The 13040-nt window shown below is 42.2% G+C and overlaps 1 protein-coding gene across 1 annotated transcript; it reads left to right on the top strand.

Moving 5' to 3' along the window:
* Nucleotides 1-610: 610 nt before the first annotated feature.
* Nucleotides 611-11740, top strand: LOC126997786 (ubiquinone biosynthesis protein COQ9, mitochondrial-like; the record flags this gene model as incomplete). Its single annotated transcript, XM_050859003.1, has 6 exons — nucleotides 611-854; nucleotides 3234-3384; nucleotides 6079-6268; nucleotides 6769-6858; nucleotides 10281-10400; nucleotides 11649-11740. Coding segments are annotated over 6 exons (837 nt in total), but the record flags the coding sequence as incomplete, so codon positions are not given.
* Between the last annotated feature and the right edge of the window lie 1300 nt (nucleotides 11741-13040).

Raw genomic sequence — 13040 nt, 5'->3', positions numbered from 1 at the left:
CGTGGTGCTGGGCACTGCTGGCCTGATGGGAAATGGCGTTTCTCTGTTACCTGTTTAGAGGAGATAAGTTACTCTCTGTAGGAAGGTAAGGATAGGCTGACGGGGCAAAGTTCAGAAGGCACCCAACAGATCGCACCGGCATTACCTGGCCTGCACTACCCAGCAGACGGCACCACCTGCTGTCCACCATGCGGGTGGGAATAATGTTGACCAAAGGATAGAGGCAGGCGTGTGTGCCTGACACAGCAGAGCGAGGCTGACCTTGGAGGGGCTAGTGGTTCGCTGCTGTGTTGCTTTGTCGCCTGTTATGAGAGAACCATTTATGCTCAATGAGGCAGGATTGGTTAGTTGAAAAATAGATTAGCTTGGGGTTTTGACATCATAGAAAACAGCCTCAAAGTGATGGTCAGCTTCTGATCTCTTTGCACAATGGAATTGTTTTCCTGGAAAAGTCTGACTGGAATGTTTATGGGTTTATGGGTTGCCCATGAAACGAGATGTGAAACGTAGCGCTCCACAGCATTACCTGATGTGCCCTGAAATATTTTTTGTAAACACAAACTGTGATTGTTGGAAATAATCTCACATACAAAATAAAATTAACTAATGTATTGTGATCTGTATAACTGAGCATTACCTTTACATTTCAGGGTACCGCCGAGGCTTGCAGACCTCCTCAGCCTTCCAGAGCCATGCAGAGGAAGCAGCAGCAGGGGCTGATGAGCCAGGCCCAAAGAGTGCCGAGGGGGGTGAGCCGGGGCCAGACGGAGAACAGCAGCTCAAGGAAGAGATACTGGAGGCCTCCCTCCCATTTGTACATTCTCTTGGATGGTCTGAAGATGCCATTGCTCAGGGTATGCATATAGCTGCACATACTAATACATTCCTCTTTTCTAACTTCAATTTGCATACCTTACCATGATTGCGAGAATAATCCTAGTTTTCCTAATGATGACTGCATATTCTACTTCATCAACAAATTTACTTCATCCTGCCTCCCCTCCTTAATCCCGATGGCTCCACAGCTGTCACATCTGTCTCTGAAGCTGAATATTTTGCGCACACTTTCTCTGAAGGTTCCACTCTGGATAATTCAGGTCTTAATCCTACTATGCATCCCCTACAACATTACTACTATACCTCATGTTGAAAATCTCAATTTTGTTTTCTATGATCTTTCTAGCCTCTACCCTCAGAAGGCTTATGGGCCTTGTCCTTAAAAACTGTGCTTCCATGCTGACACCCTGCCTGGTCAAAATCTTTTGTCTCTGCCTTTCAACATCTACTTTTCCTTCCTGCTGGAAGCATGCCTACATACAGCCTGTGCCTAAGAAGGGTGACTGCTACAATCCTGTAAACTACTGCCCTATAACTTTACTTTCCTGTCTTTCTGAAGCTTTTGAAACAGTCCTTGACAGGAAAGTCTCCTGCATTTATCTTCTTAATCTCTCTCTGACAGTGTGACAAGGTGACTGAAGGTGTCACAAGAAGTGCTACCAAAAACTTATGAAAGTGTTGGGAGAAGTTTACGCCGCCTCATGGGGAGTGTTCTGGAGGGAACCAAAGGGGAATTGACTTTAGATTTGTGAAAAAAATTATAAACATTTTCTTGAATTTTTGGTTCCTTTGCATTTTGTTTTTTCCCTAAAAATGTGGGATCAAAGATGTGAATTTGATTTTAAACCAACCAATCAGGAAAAGTTGTAACACATTGAGTGTTTGCTGCAGAAAGCCCTTCTTGCAGGGCTGACAGACTTGTAGCATGGCTGTCCCCAAACACTGCCCTGCACTTGACTGAAGCCCATGCCAGCAGTCTCTAAACCAGTGGTTCTCAGTTGGTGTCCATGGTGGTCCATGGTGACTTTGTGAGTGGGCTACATGATGTCCACTGTTTTTGGCAATAAACTGGAAAATGAAAGTACATAATTTTAAATTGATTGAAAATTCAGGACGAACACTTGAAAAAAAACTGGTCTTTCATTTCATCTTATCATATTATTCCTATTTAAGAACAATATTGGCACTTCGAGTCACTTGCAGTTTCTAAATTTAATCTATTATAAAATGGATATCCAAGATTAACTATACGAGTCAAAGTGACGAGCCATCCAGTTGATTCTTTTAAGCTGGCTGCGGCTACATATAACACTGTCGTACAGCGCTGTGGCCATATATATTTCAAAACAAAATGCTTGTTGCGTATGCTTATTTTATCCCTACTCAAAAATGAAATGGTCCATGACTCTTTTATTGGGATGGTGGTTCATGGCCTGAAACAAGTTGAGAACCACTGCTCGAAACCCCACTGCAGCACACAAGGTTAAGAAGCACTTTTTTTTATTTTTTTTATTTTTTTTTTTTTTTATTTTTTTTTTTTTACGTCTTGGCCTATTGCGCCGGTAGGCTTCTTCCTGGTGGATCCAGATGGTCGGTCCAAGGCTTCTTCCCGGTGGGGCCTAATGGTCGGCCCAGCCTGTTCTGGAGCAGGCGAGTGTTTATAGTGGCGCCATCCTGTATTGGCTCATGCTGCCCTCCCGGAGCTCATCTTTAATCATAGAATCTAGAGTCTGGGTTGATAGGTGGTCTTCTGGACAGCATGTGGGTAGTTTTAAGCCACTCGGTGACGGCTGAAAAATCCAACCTGAACGCGGGGCCGTCTCGCTATCTGTTCAGCCACCGCCTCCCCGCACTATAGTCCATCAAATCTAACTTGAGCCCTGTGGCTTGGCCCAGGGAACCCTCCATTGTTTACACATCTAGCGATGACCGCATGGCGATCTTTCTCACTGTTAATCTGTACGTTATCTATTTATAGAATATATATATATATATATATATATATATATATATATATATATATATATATATATATATATATATATATATATATATATATATATATATATATATATATATATATATATATATATATATATATATATATATATATATATATATATATATATATATATATATATATATATATATATATATATATATATTCATAATACGACTGCATGATGTTATGAATGGCTTGAAATTTGAGAGAAAGAAAACATGGGGGGGAGGGGGTAGCGAGCTCCTCTGAGGAGAGTGATGGGGTGATGTGGCAATAGCACGGCTCAGGGGAGCCGCGCCTAAAGGCTCAAGTTAGATTCGCTAGACTGCAGTCCGTTGAAGTCATCTCTTTATCACGTGAGTGTCCTCTAATCAAATACCTCGTCACGTTTCAGGGGCAGAGACGTTAGGTTACTCCAGCATGGTTCACGGCATGTTCCCAGGAGGCGGCGTGGAGCTGGTCAACTACTTCTACGGACAGTCCAACAGTAAGCTGGATGAGGTGCTCAAAGCAGCCGTCGAGGAAGCTCAGAAGAACCCTGAACTGTAAGTGAACAAATTTCAGAGATGTTTACATTGCAACAAACTAATTTTTTTCTACATCTTCATCCCTTTGCCTTAGTCCAGTAGCAGCGGGGATCATGATTCTTAATGGTCCCTCCAAGCGAGAAAAATGAGAAAAAATCACCCCTCACACAAACCATTTCATAATATATATCAAAGCATTTGTGATCAGTTTATATATCAGCTATTTTTGGGGTTAAAATCATGGCACAAATTTGGCCCGTCGCTGCTACAAGGTAAAGCCACAAATTTGGCCTGTCGCTGCTACCGGGTTAAGGAACTTGTATCATGTAAGGAAGTATTTGGGATACTGATCTTTATAAGTTCATTTGTGTTTGATCCCACTAGACTGTGATACAAGCTTGCTTTGTGTGCTTGTGTGGTAGGTTATCAATGCAGAGTAGCAGGTTTGGGATTTATATTAGATGTGAGGGTTCTTTGCATACATGAACAGTCAAATATATTATTGTATAAATAGTTTGAATATTTATCGCTAGTAACAAACGGCATTGGACACTGACTTTTACCCAATCACACGCCAGCAATGCGCTTGTGCTACATCTATGAGAATTCACGCTTGTGGATGGACAGATGAAATGAAACTGAGTATAGTCCACATAACCTCAGCATCCAGCGCAGCCTGTCAGCAGCCCATGTTTCACCATCTTGACTTATTTAGTTTTTATTATATATTTATTTTTTTACACTAAAGGAAACAGCTCAAGGTAAAAAAAAAAAAGAGAACAATATTGAAAAAAAAAATGCAAATAATAAAAAAGGCCCGCAAATTAAAAAAAAAGCCTGCAAATTCAACCTTTATTTGAAAATTTTGCCCAAAGTCAACTTCAGCACTGACCTTTTCATCTCTCCTCCCTGGTGACCTTTTCATCTCTCCTCCCTCTCTGTATCACCGCCTCTGTGGACGTCTCCCTCGGGTTGCCATTCCCTAAGATATCATAAGTGCTTTCCATCCTGTCCCTTCTTTATACATAAGTTGCGTAAAATATCGTCACTTTCTAAAAGAAACCGCCTTCGTCATTATTTTCTACTTTTCGGGAAAACAGAAAAGAACTGTCATTATCTCACTTGGCTTAAGATTTAGGCAGGAATGAAAAGGCCAATTCTAGAACACTCAAACCCTGAATAATGAAGGCAACTATACAAAAATGGGCGTCATGTGTTGAAAAATTGATGTAAACAAAAACCTGGAAATCGATGACATAAGCAAATATTTTATGCGGGTGACGATATTCTCCTCCTTCATCCATCGCCCACCCCTCCCCCCAACCCCATGCCTGTTGACCTTATTGGGGGAGTTTTGGAGGCGATGGCTGCAAGGGATGTGATCTCAGTAACCTTAGCTGGTAACCCTGAGATCCAACCCCAGGCTTAAACCATCTTGAATGATCATATACTTCTTATTTTTCCTGCTTTACCTCACTCCACTCCTGATCCCTTTATTATTATTAGCCTGAGGACATCCCATAAACCCTCCCTGACCACTCTGTCAAAGGCTTTCTCAGGTCCATGGAAGCAGCAAACACCTTATCCCTCTCTCGGCACTTTGTAGCTATCATTTTCAGTGCAAAAGTTTGTTTGTTTCACATACAACCTGCTTTTTATATTAACATTTACAATGCTAATATAAGAAACAGGTAAGTAAAAAAATACATCTTATGTCTGAAAATGTCATTTCATGTATCCCAATCCTTTCTCAAAACCCTTGTTCATTGCCTACACTTTTATCAGCAAGTTTCATTATCCTTGAACTTAAATCCCTTCCATATATTTATTCTGGCACACTGAGTCAGTTCATACCCCAAGACTTGTTACAGGTACTCCTACTTCTTCTCCGTTTATCCAGTAGTAGAGTTATGGCTTTCCTCGTTCCTTTCTCTTTGTCCAGTAGCTCCTTTCTCTTTGTCCAGTAGCTCCTTTCTCTTTGTCCAGTAGCTCCTTTCTCTTTGTCCAGTAGCTCCTTTCTCTTTGTCCAGTAGCTCCTTTCTCTTTGTCCAGTAGCTCCTTTCTCTTTGTCCAGTCGCTCCTTTCTCTTTGTTTGTTATGGCTCTCCTATTTCTTTCCCTCTGTCCAGCAGCATATTTATGGCTTTCCTACTTCCCTTCCCTTTGTCCAGCCTTTCACCTTTCACCTTTCTTTTGGCACCCCTCCCTGCTCCCAGGCTAGACTACACAGCCACTCAGTAACTACACCGCCTCCTGTTTCATCGTCCCTGCTGTTATGCCATCAACACCACGGGCCTTTCTAACTTCTCACTACCTTTGTTGCCTTCTCTGCTTCTCCCTCTGGATATGCTTCCCTTCATTAGTTGTCACTCCTGTACTGGTGGTCACTTCTGCTCTCCCTCTCACACTCTCTTTCGCCACTGATCAAAAATCCTTTCAAACCTTCTTGACCTCCTCATTCCTCTCCACAAAGACCACCATCTCTTCCAATGAAACCATAGAAAGAGAGACCCTAACATTGGAGATTTAGTAATAGAATATGTATCTTAAGGTTCAGTTCTTCACTTTCAAACTATTGTGAAGCTGTTCATCAAATAGTTACATTCTTGGTTAGCTGCTGGAAAAGAGGTGGAAAAGTGTATTTACTTAGTTTTTGTGATAAGACGTTGTTGTTGTTGTAATCCCTTGTTTGACTGTGGCATCCTTACTCCAGCCACAAGAAGACAACTGCTTTCATTGCTGCTGCAGTGGAAGAGAGACTTAGGATGAATGTGGAGTATCATGATTCTTGGCACTGGGCCTTGGCACTCCACTCTTCACCCTCCAACATTCCCACAGCCCTGCACAACATTGGCACTCTTGTGGACACCATTTGGTACCATGCTGGCGATAGATCCCATGATGTAAGTTGTTGGCCCTTCATTAACTGGTAAAGGGCAACATATAGAAGGGTTACATATTGTTTTGTTTTGTTGCTTTAGAATATTTTCAGTGTTCATCATTTGACAAGAATGTGTACAATGCATATGTCTCTGGTTAGCACACCTAGTTACAAATCCACAAGAGGCTTGGGTTCAATCCCACCCAGGGCAGTCAGTGCACAGCCCACCCAGCTGGTCATCCTCCCTTTCAGGGGAAAGTAAACTGTGGTAACCTGGATGTCACGCCGGCCTTGTGTCCCGGGGTAATGTTTTTCTTCCCACCAAAGGCCAAAAAGGAAGATCACTGATACATTGCATGTGTTCTCCAATCTACCTTTTACCCTGCCAATTCCTTGTCCTTAAATCTGACTGTCACATGAAAGTAATTTTAATCTCCCATAGTGTTTTAAGAGTAACAGTGTATGTCTTTAATTCATAAATATGCAGAGACTACCTAATATTTACACAATTGTGTCCCGCAGTTCAACTGGTACACCAAGAGAGGAATCCTGGCTGCTGTGTATAAGAGCACCGAGCTGTGTATGCTTCAGGACAAGTCTCAAGACTTCCAGGTACTACTGGCTCGGCCTGGTCCATAATGGCCCTTTGTCCTGCCACTAAACTTTTCACACAAATTTTCCCTCCTTTACTCTAAGCATTATATATATACAGTAAACCCTCGATGTAATGGACCCGCTTATAATGGATTTCGGACGTAACGGACAAGGTCAGATGGTCAAAAATCCACGGGGACCAACCAAGATTAGTTTTTGAACCACCCGCCTCAGGTAACTACAATAGCTTCTGCTGGCCACTTGACCCTCCTCCCTTTATCTGCTGCCCCATCCTTCAGTTACTGTAGTCTTTTTCAGCCCACCTGATGAAATACTTTCCTCCTTGTGGTCTCCATTCCAATGAAGAACGTATTTATACCACAAGAAAGTCTTATGCATCAATCCAGGATGTAAGTGTAATGGAAAATAGCCAGGTGTTTGTGAGTGTCGGTACTGACACAAATTAAGTGGGTCGAGGGGGGCTAAGCCCCAACTTCGGTAGGTTAGGTTAAGTTTAGTTAGTATATTTATTCAGCACGTGGTGTGGGGCGAGGAAATACGCAGAGCGGAACAGGACATGGCGGCGGCGTGCTTGGTCCAGTTCGCAGGCCGGCGTTGCGAGAAATACCTCCTTGCAGAAATAAGTCACTCTGCTGTCCATCACTCATGCGCACTGTGGGAATACGCGGCAGGAAAAACATTAGTTTGCCTGATTTTATTCTAGTTTGTCCACTTGTGACCTTTGTGAGCGGTGAGTGAAATGCAGAAACTGTAAGCTAGTTAAACATTTCTCTTTGCGAGTTATTTTGCGGCTGCAGCTGCAGGCTGCGGTGGGTGTAAAACAGGTATTAAAAAGTCAATCATTTAATGATTTAATGATTTAATGATTTGTGACAGAAACAGTTAACAGAATATTTCATAACACACTGAAAACTACCCCAAAAAAAAGTTTTGTCTGCCAGTGTGGGATTGGCGCATTTGTAAAATCTTACCCATACCCGTAACAGTATGGCCCCCTCGCATGGCCCAACTGCCAACTTGGCAGCCTCAGTGCCTCGCAGTCTATCGCCAACTGTTCCATGCGGCTATACAGACAGCGTGCAGTAACACACACACACACAATAAAAAAAATATATATATACCTACGTTTATAGGTTCGTCGGTATTATTTTACGTTTCTTTTCGCCACTTATAACGGACTTTCGGCATTAACAGACTAAGGTCCCCCCAATTAGTCCGTTAAATCGAGGGTTTACCGTATATATATATATATATATATATATATATATATATATATATATATATATATATATATATATATATATATATATATATATATCTATATATATATATATATGTAATATTTTTTTTTTTACATTAGAGTAAACAGCTTAAGGGCAAAAAAAAAAAAAGGAAACAGTAATGAAAAAAAGCCCGCTACTCACTGTTCTTACAAAAGAGTCAAGACGAGTGGCCGAAAAAGAGGTCAATTTTGGGAGGAGAGGTGTCCTGATACCCTCCTCTTGAAAGAGTTCAAGTCGTAGGCAGGAGGAAATACAGATGAAGGTTCCTTGAAGTGGCGCTGAACAACAAATTGGAGGTAAGGGGAAGGCAAATCCCCACACTTGTAAACACCGTTTCTTGAATGCCAAGGTTTTCCGAGGAGTTGAGGCGCAAATTCAAAGAAATGTGAAAGTGTCAAGAGAAAAGAAGAAAATATTTTAATATGTCATGACACTGGTTGATCTTTCTTGCTGGCACAATTCTTTCATACTGCAGCATGTAGCATTGTTTGATGAAGTCATTTTAGTTGGGTTAGGTTACTTCAGATAGTTCTCCTCTTCCTATACAGTATTATCTGCTGCTTTACTAAACAAAAGTAGGAATAAATACATGATATAATTATAAAAAATAAAAAAATCATTTGAAATGGGTGAGGGACGTATTCAGTAATTACTGACGTGTGGCAGCGGCAGCAAGCTCTCCCCGTGAACAGTGAAAACAACTTCTCCACTATTGCTGTTTTGCTCTAATGGATGGATTTGTTCAGTTTCTGTTGTTTATTTCTATGATCCACATTTTTTCTTCTTGCATTTCTGGTTTTCACATTAACTCTTAATGGATGGACACAGGAGATTTTCCTATTAAATTCATGTTGTCGTGCGTGCTTAAATCTTCATGGAACACCACTTCCTGCAGCTGTATTTTGCAAAACTTATTTTCTTGAAACATCAGAAAATTAATCTGAAGCAGCTGAGAGAGGAGGCTCATGGAAGTATCATGGGGTCGTGCCGCTGATCAGTCAGGGAGTATTTTGACGTCCTACCACTCAGGATGCTTGTAACCATGTAGGTCCACATGGACTTTGGCCGGGGTTTGCTTATCCCATCACTCTTTTGACCCCTCGTTATGTCTCCTTTTGTTGGAGCGGTGCCCAGCGGGCCTTTTGGTTCCTGGTTTTGATTCTTGCCCTTGAGCTGCCTCCCTTGTGGTGAAAAACTAAATAAATAAAGACTAGACATCATAAAAGCTGTCCTATAACATTTTGCATTATTGTTCAGGCAGTGCAGAAAATGTTTGAGAAAATGAACTAACTGAGGACCTTCCACTGTAGTGATGTTATGGTCTTGACCTTCAGTTTCATTACGTCTAATAACACAGATAATCAAGGTCTGTATTTTGGTGCGATGTTCTTCAAGTGAAACAAACTGAATGAGATGGGTGGAAAGGATGGTGATTTCCTAGCAACAGCTCACATAGTATCTTTTTGAGAGGAAGGGAATAATGATGCAAACCACTTATTGTAAAAAAAAAAAGAAAAAAAAAAAAAAAAAAAAAAAGGATTGATACTTAACCCTTTCACGCACCACAATGGGACTCGCATCACAACGGCATAAGAGAGTTGACGATTAGTTTATTTTGCAGGTCTAGCTTGGATCTTTGACGCAAAAAATTTTGACGCGATTCTGAAAGATACTTTATTTTGGGCAAATTTTTAAAGTTTTTTTATGCGATTCGAGTTAAAAGCTCAGATGTAGATGATTCCATTTTGACGGTAATTGTCGCGTTGTGGTGCATGAAAGGGTTTAATACATGTTTCTGTTGCCTAATTATTCTCTCTATCAGAACCTTATCCCTTTCTTCCTTAACCCGGTAACGGTGGGGATCATGTTTCTTAATGGTCCCTCTAAGCAAGAAAAATGAGAAAAAATCACCCCTCACACAAACCATTTCATAATATATATCAAAGCATTTATGATCAGATTATGTATCATCTTTTTGAGGGGGTTTATATCGTGGCACAAATTTGGCCCGTTGCTGCTACACGGTAAAGCCACAAATTTGGCCTGTCACTGCTACTGGGTTAACATCACAGCTTCAATCAACCATCCCTGTTACTTTTGTCATGCCCTTCACTCCTCCCTTGTGATGGTCCTCAGAACACCTGGGCATTCCTGGAGCGGCGGCTGTCAGACGTCCACAGCGTAGGCAAGTGTGTGAGGGAGGGAGCCGGCCTTCTCCAGGGAGCTGGCAGTCTGGCCAAGGCAGGAATACTGACGGTGAGACAATTAAATGTGCTTCACCCATCATCCTCCTCATCCTCCTAACTCGCCTATTCATCCTTTGCCTCCCCCTCCTCCTCTATTGCCCCTTTCTACTTCAATGTTCCCCCCTTCCCTCCATTTCCATTAACATAGCCTACTGTCTCTCATCCTCCGCCACCTCTAAATCAGCACTGACAGTATCTAAATGTAGTTGGTCTTATTATCACTCTTCCTCATGGCAATTTATTACCCATACATAATAAAGGGACATCTTAGGATCAACAGTAGCAAGATAAAAGAAAAGAGAAGGCCTTAGGCCAATCTTTACGTCATGACTATGTAGCATCACTGCACACTGACTGTCAGGACTCTCTTTTAGAGAGAGAATCTAGAGTCCGGCTTGATAGGTGGCCTTCAGGACATCATGTGGGTAGTCTTCGGTCACTCGGTAGTGACTGAAAAATCCCAGCTGTGGTGGCAGGCAGGACTCAAACCTGTGGCCAGGAGGATGCAGCCCCGGCATGCTAACCACTCAGCCACCGCCTCCCTTTACTTACTTACTTAGTGTTATTAAAAATGTCATTGAGATTTATCTTTAATAGTTTGAGATACACATAATGTACAGTAGAAATATCATATTATTATTTTTGGTAGAAATACAAAGTCAATTTGCTGCATGTTAGAACAATTTAAGAATAGGCCAATGAGTGCAAGAGATCATCACCCAGACAATGATGCCAAGTCCGCAAGTCACTCCTTAAAACATTATACTCACCAGGTTACGTGATGCCGACTCTATAAACTCTGCTTCCTCTGTCCCGCAGACACCATTGCCCCTCCTCAAGGCTCCTTGAATCCAGCTTAAATGAATGGGCCATAGACTGCACTCATAAACTTTTTTCATCAATATTTTGAAGTTTCTTTAATTTTTTGAAAGCCAATTGTTACAGCACTGTATTCAGAGATATAGAATACAACACATAGTGTCAATATTAACTTCATGTGAGATGACTGTGTTAATTTCCACATCAGCTCACACTGGCCCTGTGTGTCAGGGCAATAGGCTCTTACCAGGCTCAAGGGCCAGCACCACGGGGATGAGCACTGAGGCCACACGCAGCTATAGCGCAGGCCCCAACTAATCCTTTACCTTTACTCTGCCCCCAGAGCCAGATGAATTTCTTGTCTTGAAGAAATACCTCCTACCCCACCACCACCTACCCATTATTGTTACAAGCATTATATTTTTTTTCTCCCTTTCAGGCTCTAAATGTCGCAGGGATGAACAAAAAATCTCGTTTCTAATAATAAGTGAAAACTATGTAAATATTCCCAATAAACCACATTTCACAAAGCCTCATGGAATCATTTAAGAGAGAGAGAGAGAGAGAGAGAGAGAGAGAGAGAGAGAGAGAGAGAGAGAGAGAGAAGAGAGAAGAGAGAGAGAGAGAGAGAGAGAGAGAGAGAGAGAGAATAGTATAGTGATAGTGAGAAGCCGCAAAGTCACTCATCAAGTCAAAAGCTTTCCCCTTACACACTCAGCAGTGTCCAAGACTTTAGGCAGGCCACAGGGCAGGCAGCGACGGTGGACACACAGCATGAAGATTCTCCTCCTGGGTAAGACATATTAACAAAAGTAGCGTTGTAGTAAAGCACCCACACACATACAGTACGGCACGTCACATGAGTAGCATTCACGTATAATCCTCGTCCGCCGAGCAGACAGTGAGGAGGCGGAGGAAACAATCATAAATATCTGAAAATATATACACAAAAAATTAATGGAAATAAATAATAAAAATTACTGGAAATAAATACTACATATTCACACATTTAGGGTCGTCAGGCCAGGTCAAGACTATTTTGGGTCACAACCAGAAAAATTTGAGAACCACTGAACTAGGTAAACACACACACACACAAACACACACACACCTATTACATTTACACTTTGTAGAGTTGAGACAGGCCTCCAGTAGCTGAGACCAGGCAACTCTTATTCTTCAGTGTTCCAATTTAAAATTTGTCTGGAATTGGAACTGGGGTATCCTGGCTGTGCTGTGAAACATGAACACTTAATAGTGACTTGGAGAGGTGTGTCGGTGCCTTTGTTACCAAGTGCCCTCGCAGGATCACATGAGGTGCTCGCTGGGATACAACTTCATGTCGAGCCATGTGTGATGAAACTGAATCAAGGCCTCTTGCCGTTACCTGCTTAGTCTGTGAACACCACCTCCGGCTATATGGGCATGTGGTGCGCCTCCCAGACGTCGATCCTCTTCACAGGATTGTTTCTCTACGAGACAACCCTGAATGAAGGAGACCAAGGGGACGCCCAGGTAACTCATGGATGGGACAAGCCGACCGATCATGCCAGAAAAACTTGGGATGGATAGGACAGCTGCGTGGGAGTCAATGAAAGAGTAGAGAAGAATACTCTAGAATCCTTGGTGGGAGCTTGCCCAGGAGGACTGTCGGGAGTGGAGGCGGTGATCGAGTGAGTGAAGTTACGTGCCTCCTTGCGTATGGTCCCCTTAAGATAGCTCATATTCTGGTGTTGGCAGCTGGTCCGGTATTTTGTCCCCCCCCCTCTTTTTTTTTTATGTTTCGCCTATGAGGTCAGTATAGGCTTTCCTGGTAGGGCCTGGTGGTCAG

The sequence above is a fragment of the Eriocheir sinensis genome, chromosome 13, assembly GCF_024679095.1.
Source record: "Eriocheir sinensis breed Jianghai 21 chromosome 13, ASM2467909v1, whole genome shotgun sequence".
NCBI lineage: Eukaryota > Metazoa > Arthropoda > Malacostraca > Decapoda > Varunidae > Eriocheir > Eriocheir sinensis.
This window is presented reverse-complemented; position numbering and strand designations above follow the sequence as displayed.